The sequence below is a fragment of the Centroberyx affinis genome, unplaced genomic scaffold (assembly GCF_046629955.1).
Source record: "Centroberyx affinis isolate AG114_WGS23_722 - 3 ecotype Tasmania unplaced genomic scaffold, CSIRO-AGI_Caff_v1 ptg000281l_1, whole genome shotgun sequence".
In the NCBI taxonomy this organism is placed as follows: domain Eukaryota; kingdom Metazoa; phylum Chordata; class Actinopteri; order Beryciformes; family Berycidae; genus Centroberyx; species Centroberyx affinis.
Window position 1 is genome coordinate 592,960 of NW_027278960.1, and position 14,125 is coordinate 607,084.

Below are 14,125 nucleotides of genomic sequence, written 5' to 3' on the forward strand. Positions count from 1 at the left end.
TACAAATCTTAAATTGAATTACATTGCCTGTAAAAATTAAACTTAAAGTCTGAGCTGCTCTGCAGACAGCAGACATCTGGAATTCAAGACTGGTTAAAATCAATACACAAATACTGCTTTTAATTCATTTATTTAAGATTTTAAATATTTGAACTCGGGTCTACTATATGCAAATCTATTGGACATCACATGGTATAAGAGGAAAATAAGCTGTTGTTTAGTAGATTATTTCAGTGTTATATGGGCATGTACAGTAGCGTATTCTGTTGCACGGTCACTTTGTTGTTTTACTGGTTAGTCAAACTAATTGTTTTGTTGTCATTCAGTCTCTTTTAATAAGCAACTCTGGGAGAAAATTTAAGAAGAATCAGAAAAAAAAAAAAAAAACCTAAGTGAAAACAAGCAAGTTTTCCAGTGGTGTGACCCCCCTTCTGGGACAACCAAGCCTTATGAACTTTGTGAAGTGAAAATTTTGAATGTTTGTATGTTCTAAAAGAAAACAACATGGATTGTTTTATATGTTAATACTGCCACAATAAAGCCCCCTAATGAATATATATTGAAACATGGTGACTAGTTTGGATTCATTTTTACATGACATGGTAGGGCACAATGCTTTTTATGTGATTTTATTTATATTTTCTTTAAATTAAAGCTAGAATTTTTAGATTTGAGAAGAATGTTTGATATCTGAGGCATCAAAAAATATCATAACCTCAATATATAATTATTCTCTGAGATCTCAAGGCAAACAGTCTTTTGTCTCCCTCCTTTGGTGTGAAAGTGAAAATGCAGTTTGTATTGCGTCTCTATGGTGATGTTTGTGTGAGCAACATGGTGACAAGGACTTATGGGATCATATGTGGAGCGTTGAAACCTTTATTATCAGGAGTGGACTAAAGTAGGAAAGAAAACTGGTAGTCTATTCTCTATTGGATGAGATGAATCATATCTAGTTTTGAATTGGATATTTATTGATCCAAAGATCTCAAGTAGACTCTTCGGAGCAGTGATTAACATGCTGTACCTGCTCTATGACTAAGATTGCATTGAAATACTATAGATAGAAAAGAGGAAATCTTCATACAGGGTAAGACTGACTTCTGATTCTCCTAAACTGGATCTAGCTGGATGTTTTTATGGATTATATAGACAAAATCCAACATTGACTACTGTAGTTTAGTGACCCATAGAGACAGTATTCTCAGGAGATACAGCATGTGTTCAGTAAGTGTTGTGTGATGAATGTGTATTCCATCATATTTCAAAGGTTGTTGTTGTTGTTGCTGTTTTTAACAGGACAGCGTGTACAGCCTCGTCGTAAGGAGACTCTTTATCCAGGAAAGAAAAAAAAGCATTTGTTACCGGGCAGAACTTCTCAGAAGATCCTCTCAGAGCAACATGTGAATTCACAAAGGCTCAGTGGAGTCGTGAGGAGAAATACAATAGATGCAGATAATGTTGAGGGGGCAATGCATACAACTGCACAGCTGTTTGTGAGACTGAATACCTTGGTTCATATCTTTGAGGATCAGTGAAGTATAACTGATGTTTGTAAATGAAACATGAACAGGCCAGGCAGCATGGACATATGGACAATGGATGAGCCTGAAAAAGCTGAGCCACAGATGACTTTTGAACCAGCAGATCCAAGCAGAGAAGCAGGATGTGCTGCGTCCAAATGCCTGGAGGACTCTGGGAATTGTAGGCAGGACATCAACCAGGACCTGAACCCTCATCTCCTCGATGACTCTCTCTTCACCGAGCAGCAGAAGCTGAGGTATGCGTTGGACTGGGCTCACAGTTTCCTTGACAGCGGGTCAGATGTTCACCACAAACTCAGCATAAGTGACAGTTTGATATCGGCTGACGGAGAGCAGAGAGAAACACAGAATAGCTCACCTACATATAAACATTCACCTGCAGCAAAACCCCACCTTCCCTTCCCCTCCACCCCAAGGAGTGGTGAGGTGTTTGGGAAACGAAGGAGTATGGAGAATGTTTGGCAACTTGAACCACTGAATTATAACAGCAGGGAACTACAGAATCGACTCTGTGCACATAAACCTCCACATTCAGATGAACCCAGCGTTTCTATCTGCTTTACCCCAGGGAAAGATGAGGTAACAAGGCCTGAGGACAGGCAAAGACCTGGGAGTCTGGAGCTAAAGGATACCAAACAAACTCCTAGCCTAGACAACTACTGGATAACATGGGATCCATACATGTCTAATCAAAGCGACTGCACATCCATAACTGACAGAGATGCAAATCAGAAGCTTGCATCAGAATCAACATCACCTTGGAGTAACACCAATCACAAAAATATGTTTGGCCCTGCAAATGATATTACCTCATGGATGCCTGGCTTTGGACCCTCATCTAAAAGCATTAAACCCACAGATATAACTAATAAGACAGCTGGAGCTCAGGCAGAGAGAGGTGAATCATGGGTAAACACAGTAGGGCTGCCAGGGCATCAGAAGGAGTTGGGGGAAGTAGAGGATGAGGAGAAGGTGGAAAGTAAGAGGAAAGAAGAGGTTGAGAAGGAGAAGAAAGAGATTGATAGGATGGACGAAATGGAAAGGGAGGAAGAAAAAGAATGCAAGTCATATTTTCAGGTGTATGCAAAGGATAATATAGGCATCAGTGAGCCTGAGAAGACACACAAACAGATCACAAAGACCGCAAACCTCAGCGTTGGCTGTCATTTGAAAATGCCAAAAAACCTTACTGTGTATGAGCAGTACCTGTTTTGTGTGAATCACTTGGACCACCTCAGAATCAACCAACATGTCAAACCTGGAGGCATCATACAGTCACATGTGACAGAGAGGAAGATGGAGGAGGAAACTTCTGCACCTGCTGATAAACCGGTCTCACCTGCTTCTTGCTTTAACATGAATTCTTCCACTTCCACTTCCACTGGTCCTGAGATTAAAAAACACTTCAGTAAAAGTAGGAGCAAAAGAGTTACAGCTGTAGACTTCAAAAAGACATCTAATAAGGAGAGGACTTCAGTTGTTGTTAATAAAAACCAGGACAGGACGACATCTAGCGGCACTGGAGCTACGCCTGCAGAATATGGTAAGACCAGATCCTGTGTGCTTTTGAAAACAACTGTGAAGGAAGAGCATGAAAACCAGAATATAATCTACTCACTAAGATCGGATGCAGCTGGGACGAGTTTGTAGCGTTTGGATTTTTACTTCCCATTCATTTGAATGGAAAGTAATTGATTTGTGAACATATTCAACAACAGATCCCGCTGCTGATTTTCAATCAGTCTACATTGTAGACAGTGAAGGCAGACGGCCATCATTAGAAAGATAAGTGCTGTACAGAGCAGATCAATTTGTCATACACCCATTACTCTCAAGGAAAAGATACTGTAACCTTTGTTGGCTAGCTAAGTGTTTTCTTCTCTGCCATTTATGTTCAGTTAGTTTTCATCCATCCTATGCCTTACAGGGGCCATGAAGGTGATGAAAGTAATTGTAATGATGATGATTAGTGTATATGTGTGTGTCTGCATGAATATATGTGTTTGTTGTCTTTGCACTTGTCTACTTGTCTGTTTGCGGTCAGTTTTGCAGCCAAAGGGGAGCAGAAGTCATCCAGAGGTGAAGGGTCATCAGGACAGTGTCAAAGGTCAGAGGAGAAGAGTCGGGGGTCGAGGTTCTTCCTGGAGGTTCTGGGAAAAGTCAAGTCTCTGCTGGTCATCACTGACTCATGGAGAGGTGAAACCAAGGTAACAGAATAATCGCATCAACATCTATTTAGTGGATTTACTGGTGTTACGTTTAGAGTCATTTTTTTATAAAGACAAACTTGATAATATTTGCCTGGTTTCAGTCCATTACAATCATTCCTTAGTCATAATCCCTCTTTCAACCATGCCCCACTTTTTCAAATTGGAAGCAAAGCAAAATGCCTGTGAAGTTGCATATCAGGCAATAATAATAAATGAGGAGTTTTATTTTGGTTTTATTTATTTCAAAACAGATAACCAACATTTGAAAAAAGTGACAGCTACTCTTAAAAATGATAGATAGACGATAGATAACATTAAAAGATGCTGTGGTATTTTTTAAGGATAGATGGTAAAGTAAGTTCTTGGTAGACAAAACAATAATGCTTTTACAGGAGGTATCTTCTGTACTTAAGAAATACTGAATGCTGAACATAACTAACCCTAACCCTTTCCAAAATTAGTATATTTAAATCACTTCTCAAGACACAATCTTGTGTTGTTGCCCTTATTGTTTGTTCTGTGTTTTGTTTCTCACTTTCTGTAAAGCACTTTGTAAATTCAGCTTTTTGTAGAAATATTCTATATAAATAAAGGTAAATAAATAATAAATGGTCTAAAGTACCACTTTGTAAAACTGAATGTCCTCCTGTGTCTCCCTCCCACACAGGTCTTGGTCAGCAGGAGTAATCAAACACACAAAGACATCAAACACACAAAGGCGCATAAAGAGACACCACACACCATCGCCTGACAGACTAATACACACATCTCTACCTCTAAGAGAGACACACACATCCCATCATGATCGCCCAGGACCAATACCACAAGTCTCCCTGGGTGAGTTCAATACCATAAATAATTTATTTTGTGTACCTGTTTTATCATCATCGCAGCACAACACATAGACACAGCATCACTGGTTTTGTTAATTAGATGGGTCTTATCAGCAAAACACAATAAAGTGCTAAAATTGCCACCAAGTCATATGACTCCATGGCACCAAACTTTAAGGGTTTTCTTATGACGTCGGATGACAACAGATGTTGTTTGTTCCTTTTGTGGAATCTCAAGTAATTTGTTTGAAATTAATTTCACACTTGATATCACCCATCCATCCACCAACAAGTCATAAGACTGGAGAGATTTTTTTCCATCTGAGGTGCATAAGAGTGCGCACATGATTGTGTGTGTGTGTGTGTGTGTGTGTGTGTGTGTGTGTATTTTATCCGAAACAAATGAACAAACAATTGCACTGCAATCTTACAGGCATATATTTAGTACAATGGCTGCACTGTTAAGTGCTTTAATCAGTGAATTTTGTGAGTTTCCATGCTTGCTTGTTAATTTGGGGGAAAAAGCTCTTCATCAATATTCTGAAGCTAACCTAGTTTATCCATAATGTCATTTATGTTAACATACTGAATATGAATATGACTGTTATTGTTTGCCCTTACAGGCACAGCAGTGCACGTCAGTCTGGACAATAACACCGATTACAAATACAGAGTAAGAAATTATCTTATTTCTCCACTTTACTGTGTTGTTATTATTGATCTACAATGAATATTATCACATTTATTAAATACTGTCATTGTGCCTATAATGTAGATGTTGTTAGGATCTTGCAAAAACCTTGCATGTCCATTTTAATTTTTTGTTTTATTTTGTTATGATGTTAATTGTCTCCCATATGTAGAAAATGATTTCATGGCCTTAGGGCCAAATCATCCCAGTGAAATATATAAAATAAAAAAAATAGAAAATGCGTGTGTCAGTGGGGAATTTTTTTTTTTTTTCATGTAAAGTTACATTTTAAAAAGACAAGGTTTCTGCAGTACCGTGACAACAGTTGACTTCCCCATGTCATCACTAATGCCATGCCAAAACAGTCTTCTGTGTGCTGAATGACTTTCAGAGCCTAGATGAAGCCCTCAGTCTGTTTTCTGTGGGCAGGAGGGACAGAAAGTGATTCTGTTCCTCCTCAGTTCCTTTGCTTGTCTCAGTCTGTCGACTCTCAGTTGAAGCCTCCAAAGCTGTGATCACCTGGATGCTCTCGTCTATTTCTGTCTCAGCATCATTGACCGTTTGAGCTCTTTGACGTTCTGCTGTCTCCTGGATCATCTGTTGTACTTTAGTGTCTGCTATCCCCAGCTCACCCTCTTCAGATGTTTTTTTTTTCCAAAGGTGGAATGTTATGCTGTCTGACTCTATGCAGAACTGACATACACACGTTTGGTCGGTCGTAGGAGTCTCATGTTTCTTACCCAACATGCCCTCCAGGCCCTCCACATGGTCAGTTAACTCATGTCTCTTAAAAAGTGGAACCGTGATGAAGCTCTTTACTGTGTGATGCTAACAGTGAGAAGTCAGATACATCAGGCAGGACTTCGGGGCTTCGAGGTTCCTTCCTTCACAGACAACACAGGGCACTGGGGTTTCACTCATTGCTGCTGGCAGATTTTGCTTGTACCATCACTGAAATGGTGACTCCAGAGTAAACTACACAGCCTGTTTATTTGAGTAACTTTCCCATGATATCATATACTATCAAGATAAGTTTATGAATTCTCCTATTGTTTATGAATTAACGTAACCACGTCCTCCCCTCAAATATCTTCTGTTTTCCATTAAATATCTTCTGTAATGTATCTTTGCACTAACATTCAGGTATATACTGTATATCTTATGCATGTGTGTGTGTGTTTTTCCCCTTGCACCTCCCAGCCAGCAGGTGTCACTGTGTTGACCCGTTGGCTGTGTCTACCTGATGAGGTGTGGCTGTCCATCCTGTCTCTGCTGCCTCACAGCGGCCTGTCCGCCGCAGCACAGGTCTGCCACCGCCTGCACAGGCTGGCCACTGATCATACGCTCTGTAAGTCTGCCGGCTGGGCAAAGTTTATCAGTTCTCACTTGGAAAAAGGGCCGTGTTGTGTGGTTAAGTTTGAGGTTAGCGTTTAGGTTTAGTTCATGTTTGAGGTAAGGATTAGGTTTCAACTTTAGTTTTTAGTCCTTTTTGCACCCTTTAATGGGTGCAAAAACATTTAGCATGTACAAAATCAGTGATATAACTCCTGGTTGGTCAAGCAGATTGTCTTGCACTTATCACAAGTCTTAGTACTGACTTTGAACATCACTAAGGTTTTTGTACCTACTAATGGTTTCAGTGTTTGGGGGTTATGGTTCAGGGTAAGGTGAGGGAATTAATGTCCTAAATCAGTTGAATATCCTATACACCATTCAGGTAGTAATACAAAAGTGTGTGTGTGTGTGTGTGTGTGTGTGTGTGTGTGTGTGTGTGTGTGCGTCACAGCCACATGGTGTGTTCTCATGATGTAAGAACTTCCAGTGCAGTGTGTACCACTCCCTGGACAAACACAAGATAACCCCAGACCGCACCATCACATGCTTTCATACCTACCTACACACACAAATATCCAAATATACAGTAGATAGTGGTGTTGCGGTCTCCTGTAGGTCACACGCTCTCTCTCTCTCTCTCTCTCTCTCTCTCTCACGCACACACACTGCTGACACATGCTGTTCTCTCGCCCGATCTCCCCTTTGATGTCTGATTCACCAGGTCAAAAAAGAGCATGCTCTCTATCTCTCTCTCTCTCACTCACTCTCTCTCTCTCTCAAGGGAAAAACCTCAGGATCGAGAACTGCTCCAGCTTGACAGACCGATGGTTTCACATCGTGGGCGGGCGCTGTCCCCGCAGATTGTCTCTGTACAGGTGCAGCGGCCCGTCCGTCACCTCCAGTGGCCTAGAGATGTTTTTCTCTCTGAGTAGAAATTCTCTGGAGGTAAAATGATCGATCAGAACGCAGCACTTTCTACTCAGTCGATGGATTCCCTTCCAAAATAGTACCCCCAAAAGAGAAATTTGTTGCACACAGGCCTGTGAGTTGTAAGACAGTCTACCTAATCACTAAGCCATCCTACAATCTGAAAATATATATACAGTATATATAGATATGACAGTCACTGTAATCACTAAGCCATCCTACAATCTGAAAATATATATACAGTATATATAGATATGACAGTATCCATTAATAATAATGATTGACAGTGAATCGTCTGTCATTAGCAAGTGCAATTGTCTATTGACATTGTGGATTTATTGACCCCGGATCTTGAATCCATCAACCTGCTGTCAAGCATACAGCTTGTGAAACCACATGTCAAAACATGTCATGTAGCGTTACTGGAGCAACCAATCAGCTCAGCAGGTTGGCAGCATGTGCTCACATTCAGCACACACTCATCATTCCCTTGAAAAATAAACCAGTAAGAAAAAATATAAAAGATTGCTTATTTTGAAGGAATTACAGTAGGAAAAAAGTGCTGATTTTCCTGATTTTCCTACATCTTTGAAATGAGACCCTGAAGTCATTGAAATAACTCAACATGTAAAATTTCAGCTCTGTAAAAATAAAATGAAAAACATAAACAGTGCCTTTCCAAGGTTTTACCCTTCTCTAGGATTATAGGATTATATTGCTATCATCCAAGAAATCAGATGAGAGCAAAGCATCCTGGGTAGAGAATGATATCTATCTGTCTGTATCTGTTAATGGGAACTGTCCCGTTTCATTCATTAGATCAGTGATTCTCAACTTTTTTCATATCAAGGACCCCCAATTTAGCAGACATTAGGGCCACAGACCCCGATTTGATGAGATTTTGTCTCTCAAACCCAAATCTGAAAATATTTTTTATTGTTAGATATGATTTTGTCCAGAGTTCTGTGACAATCTGTATTGAAGGTACAGGAGAAATAACAGTGAAACTATGATCAAAATAGTCTTCTATATTCTCTGATTGTGTTAACTTATTGTAAATGAAATTATTATTAAGTTTGCCAATTTATCAATTTGCTGGGGACCCCCTGGAACCCCCTCAAGGACCCCTGGTGCTCCCCGGACCCCACATTGAGTACCACCGCATTAGATGATGATGAGCACTGTACTGTATGTCTTCATTAATTGGGTGAATAGAGGACAATATCTCTTCATCGGCTAATGAGGACTAAATCTTGTCATCCGTCGGACTGCAGGAACTGAAGGTGACAAGTTGCTCTGGGCCCGGTCTCCATGGTGACTTGATGCTGCGTCTGATTGGTCAGCTGTGCGATCATGTGACCAGTGTGGATGTGAGCTGGAGTGGGGCAACAGACACAGGGGTGAAAGCTCTGACTGACGGCTGCACAGGGTCAATCACACAAACACACACACACACACACACACACTAAAGAAAGATGACACATGGATTGAACGCATTATGAACCAGTCCTCATATAAACTGACACCAAAAACTCATGATAAGCCCTAGCAGAGGCATAAAATCCACCAGACACCTTAGGTCAGATTACGTCAGATCAGGAATAGTTCCTTTTTGTTCAACAGCAGATGTTTCTGTTGGCACTGTAAGTTTAATACCCATTCAGTAGAAGGATTTAAACTACAGAGTTTTAACTGAGGCATATACAGTATGATGTATCGCCTCCATTAAGCTATTCCTTGCAGCATTATACACCCATCATATAGTTAAGCTGCATAACACCCTATCAAATTCCTTTACAGTTAACAGTACTTGAAGATTCAGAAATGGCTATATTTATCCTTAAGCTAATGAAGTAATTTAAGCTTTCATCTCTCTCTCTCTTTTCTATCTGTTAACAATGATTAAAGGTTGAGGCTGGAAACTGTCGTGCTGAACGGCTGTCAGCTCACTGATGAGCCGCTGACAAAACTCATCATGAGACACAGAGAGAGGTCAGGCCAGCTGTGAGTGTGTGTGTGTGTGTGTGTGTGTGTGTGTGTGTGTCTGTGTGTGTGCATGTCTTGTCTGTGGGTGAATGTGTACATTAATACATTTGTGTATGTCGTGTGTGCTTTGTTGTGACAAAGACAACTGAGTTTAATGTGTGTGCACACATGTCTATTTGTGTGTGTGTGTGTGTGTGTGTGTGTGTGTGTGTGTGTGTGTGTGTTTCTATATTAGTCTGTGCAGGTTGGAGGTGTTTGGCTGTCAGTTCCTCACTCCATCCTGTCTACAGACTGTATATGAGGTATTTAATGCTCTGAAGCACCTTTTTATTTGTCAACCTCTCAATTTCTGAAACTTTCTTACAGATTTATTTTTACGACTGCTTCTTTTGCATCCTTGTTTTAGACTGTTCAGCTAGCTTGTGTTGCAGGGACCACTGATACAGATTTTTCCAGAACAATTTAGGAACCCATTTTTAATCTTACAGTGCCCTGCCGTTGGGGCCTGGTCCATTTTTTAAACACACTGACTGTGTGTGTTATCTTTCATAAATTTGATTTTGACAGCAAAAATGTGGTAAAAAAACCTGTCTCAAAGATGCTTTAACATGTGAGCAAGTATAGTCTTTCAGTAGCTGAGGCGTTGTACTTCATGTTCATCCTTTCATCAGAAATGCAAATTTCACCAGTATATGCCAAAAAGAAACATCACAATACATTTGCCACTGAATGTATGTACAATATTTATTTTCCTCTTTTCCTTGTCTCCTAGCTGTGTCCCGGCCTCCAGCATCTAAACATCGGACAGGTGCCAAAGGTCAATGCACGCTGTCTCACACTGATGACATCACAGCTCAAATGTCTCCTTTCCCTCAATCTGACAGGACTACAGGCTGTGAGTTTCTGTGTGTGTGTGTGTGTGTGTGTGTGTGTGTGTGTCTCTGTTATGCTGATATCATGTGACAAATGTACAGCTTGATTCTTAATTCTCTTACTGCTCAATGCTGTGTGACGTGAACTTTATATCTTTCAGTTATGAATTTAAAAAAGCTTTGAGATTGACATTATTGCATTTTTTAAATGATACTCCATCTCTCTCCTTATCCGCAGCTGAGTGACGCCTCAGTGGACAAGATGCTGCAGGACTGTGTTGATCTTCAGAGTTTGACCCTCAGTTCCTGTCCTGGAGTCACTGACCAGACACTGCACAACATCAGCACACACACACCCTGCATCAGGTACACACACACACACACAGATTCATGCATCTATACAAACCACAACATGGTGCACACACTCCTAATATGGTTGTTCACATGGATGATTAAAGCTGCGGTCGGCAGGATTTTTTAAATTGGCTTTTTTTTTTTTTAAATGAGCAAAAGTAATCCTCGTATTGGGAGGACATTTTTGAATATGCTAATATGTCAAAATCTCAGCAACATTAATAGCACCTTTGCTCCGCTATTTCCCACTGAGCAATTTTACGTTGATTAGACGTTTAAAACACGTCTAAATGGCCCATAGCCGTCTAGGCTAAATTAAGTTTAAATGGGGTTGAAAAGTGAAAGTTTATTAGATGTCTATACACAGACAAAATTATCCTGGACTATATGAGAGCTACGCATTGACGCAATGTTGAAATTACTTCTTGTGTTCAGATAATTATCTTGTAGGCTAGTCTACAGGACTTCTCTGGTGCATATTTTTGGCATTTACAGATGTTTATTCATTGTAATAATGTATTTACTGCTTGGTCTAAAATAGGTCTATACATGGCCGTAATGATCCTGGGCTATATGAGAGCTAAAGCATAGACGCAACGTTGAAATCACGTCTTTTGCTCAGTCGGTTGCTTTTGAATCCGGAGGATGCAGCCCCAGGTTGTCAGTCATCGTTAGCGTTACATTAGCTGCTTTGGGAACAGTACTGAGCTACTTTTTCATATTTTGACATGAATTGTTAGTTGTCACTGGAGCTGGACCTTGAGTTCTTACCTGTGTGCAGCTAGCAGGGACCAAAAACCTCTTGGAAGTTTTTCCTTGTATGCACTGAGGGTCTGAGACTGGTGGTGCAGGTTAGGCCTTGTAGAATAGCTATAGGCTGTTACGTCTTGCTAAAATCTGCTTCTGTGTGTCTTGTACTTTTCTTGATGTTCGTCTCACATCATTCTGTTCTGTGGTTGATTGTTGCTCAGTTAGATCTAGTCAGGCTCATTCTCTGTACAGTCCTTTGAGACATGCATGTGATAAAGGACTATAGAAATAAAATAAACTTGAACTAGAAAGACTACACTACAGCAATAATCTCTGCTGCCATCTACAAAACACTGAGCACTAAGCACTGTCCCAGATGATTTCTACTGGTTTCAGCTCATCTTGTCATGCCAGTTTATTCTGTCACCTGGCTGTTCCTGACTTTCCCGTCACCTCTCTACAAATATTTGCTTATATTCATCTTTTGAAATTAAAATCCATGTACTACATAATTTATTTATTTATTTATTACTCATTATTTATTCAGGGTAAGTCGACGCAGCACACATTTTCACTGACGCCCTCCTTCACTTTCACACAGTACTACACATTCACACCTGGAAACCGCCCAGTGCAATCTGCTACTGTTCAGCTCAGTGGGAGCAGTTGGGGGTTCAGTGCCTTGCTCAAGGGCACATTATTGGTAGTTGTAAGAGAAAGGAGAGTCTTGTTCCTTTTCTTTCCCCACCCATTTCCCAGTCTGGAGATTTATATCAGTTCAATCTCTCTTCAGGCTTTATAAGATAAAGAAAAAGCAAAGAAAAAGTGTGTGTGTGTGTGTGTGTGTGTGTGTGTGTGTGTGTGCGCGTGTGTGTGTGTCTGCTCTTGATATCCAGATCCAGCCTCAAGTCTGCATTTTTAAAAAGCGTGCCATATTTGTTATCCTGTCATAGTCTCTGTCCAGATTAGTTTTAGTCTTGGCCTTTCTTCCCCACATATCTTTGTGATAAATCTTGTATTTTTAGCTGCAGCTACCATAATAAATGACAAAGAATTATATGAGAATCACAAGATGAACTTTTTCCATTTCCATTCCATTTACCAGTATGAAGCCTCAGAAACCACAACTTGCTCTTTTCTGGGTTTTCACTTAGACAAGAGCCTCCTTTGGTCTTGGTCTTGACTTGGACTCAACTATGCCCAGTTTTGTTGTTTATTGGACTGGACTAAACGTAGTCTTGACTTCTTGACTACATGATGGTGAATCCAGCCTTCAACTGTGACTTGTAGAAGACTGCAACACCTCTAACTTCTGTGTGTATGTGTGTGGACGGGGGTGTGTGTGTGTGTGTGTGTGTGTGTGTGTGTGTGTGTGTGTGTGTGTGTGTGTGTGTGTGTGCGTCAGATCCCTGGATGTGAGTGGCTGCAAAGCGGTAACAGATACAGGAGTCCAATCTGTGGCTCTGGGCTGCAAAAGACTTCAGCACCTGGACCTGAGCTCCACCGGCACAGGGAACAGAGGGTGGGAGACACATTATCTAACTTCAACTGAAAATACATAATAACATGCACTATGTAATACAATAGGAGTCAATAAAATACATCATGATATGATACGATGGGGTACGATAAGATACTATCTGATCCAGTGAGATATGATATGATTTGATACGGTACAATACGATATGTGTGTGTGTGTGTGTGTGTGTGTGTGTGTGTGTTACAGGATCACTTTGCTGGCAAATTACTGCAGTGGACATCTCCATACAGTCAAACTCAGTTTCTGCCACATCAACTCAGAGAACATTCTCAAACTCTGCAGGCACTGCAAGAGGTAAACACACACACAAACGAACACACACACAAATTACCATTAGCTCATGAGTGGAACAGAGTGTGCGTCATTTCAGTTGTCAGTTGTTCTCCCTTCTGTTTTCATCTTTTTACTCAATTCAATTCAATTCAATGTGCTTTATTGGCATGAAAGTTCACAGACAATATTGCCAAAGCATCAAGATGAATATCAGTCTAGGTGTGTGTGTGTGTGTGTGTGTGTGTGTGTGTGTGTGTGTGTGTGTGTGTGTGTGTGTGTGTGTGTGTGTGTGTGTGAGAGAGAGTCAGTGCCTGGACAGAGGAACTGGGTTGCTGCGTGTTCAGCTCCCGTACCCAGAGCCTCCATCACAGACTGAGGATCAGTAAACTATGTGAAGGAATTAATGTTTGTTGGTAACAAGGGTTACACACATACTCTCTCTATCTCTCTCTCTCTCTCTCTCTCTCTCTCTCTCTCTCTCCAGGTTGAAGGTGCTCCATCTATATGGCTGTGCCCACATCCCCTCTGAGAGAGAGATCAGAGAAGTTAACTCTACTGTCAAAGTGTACCCGCTGCCCTGATAGAAAAACAAGAACACTCACACCACACACAGAAAGACTGCATGTGATCCGTTTAAATTAATAACAGTAGATAATCATTTATCTTGGTGTATGGATTTCACCAGTAACCATTAATAGGCCAGTACTTGCCCTCAGTCTGGCTTGAACCGCCACACATGATCACAGAGAGAAAACACACACTGTAACTGATCAACCTCTTGAAAATGATCCAACCAAGAAGCAAAATGAT

The 14,125-nt window shown here is 40.7% G+C and overlaps 1 protein-coding gene across 1 annotated transcript; it reads left to right on the forward strand.

The window, feature by feature from the left end:
• Positions 1 to 7,525: 7,525 nt before the first annotated feature.
• On the forward strand, positions 7,526 to 13,896 carry LOC139639354 (F-box/LRR-repeat protein 2-like). Its single transcript, XM_071513442.1, has 9 exons — positions 7,526 to 7,558; positions 8,815 to 8,969; positions 9,449 to 9,532; positions 9,762 to 9,828; positions 10,299 to 10,421; positions 10,637 to 10,764; positions 12,908 to 13,024; positions 13,229 to 13,336; positions 13,800 to 13,896. Exons 1-9 carry the CDS (start codon positions 7,526 to 7,528, stop codon positions 13,894 to 13,896), a joined length of 912 nt encoding a protein of 303 aa, XP_071369543.1.
• Positions 13,897 to 14,125: the final 229 nt, after the last annotated feature.

Excerpts from the sequence above, each read along its gene's own strand:
- LOC139639354 (XM_071513442.1), top strand. The coding sequence starts at position 7,526 with ATGTTTTTCTCTCTGAGTAGAAATTCTCTGGAG. Across the intron at positions 9,533-9,761 it reads ATCATGAGACACAGAGAGAG|TCTGTGCAGGTTGGAGGTGT; the intron begins GTCAGGCCAGCT and ends TTTCTATATTAG. Across the intron at positions 13,337-13,799 it reads CTCTGCAGGCACTGCAAGAG|GTTGAAGGTGCTCCATCTAT; the intron begins GTAAACACACAC and ends CTCTCTCTCCAG.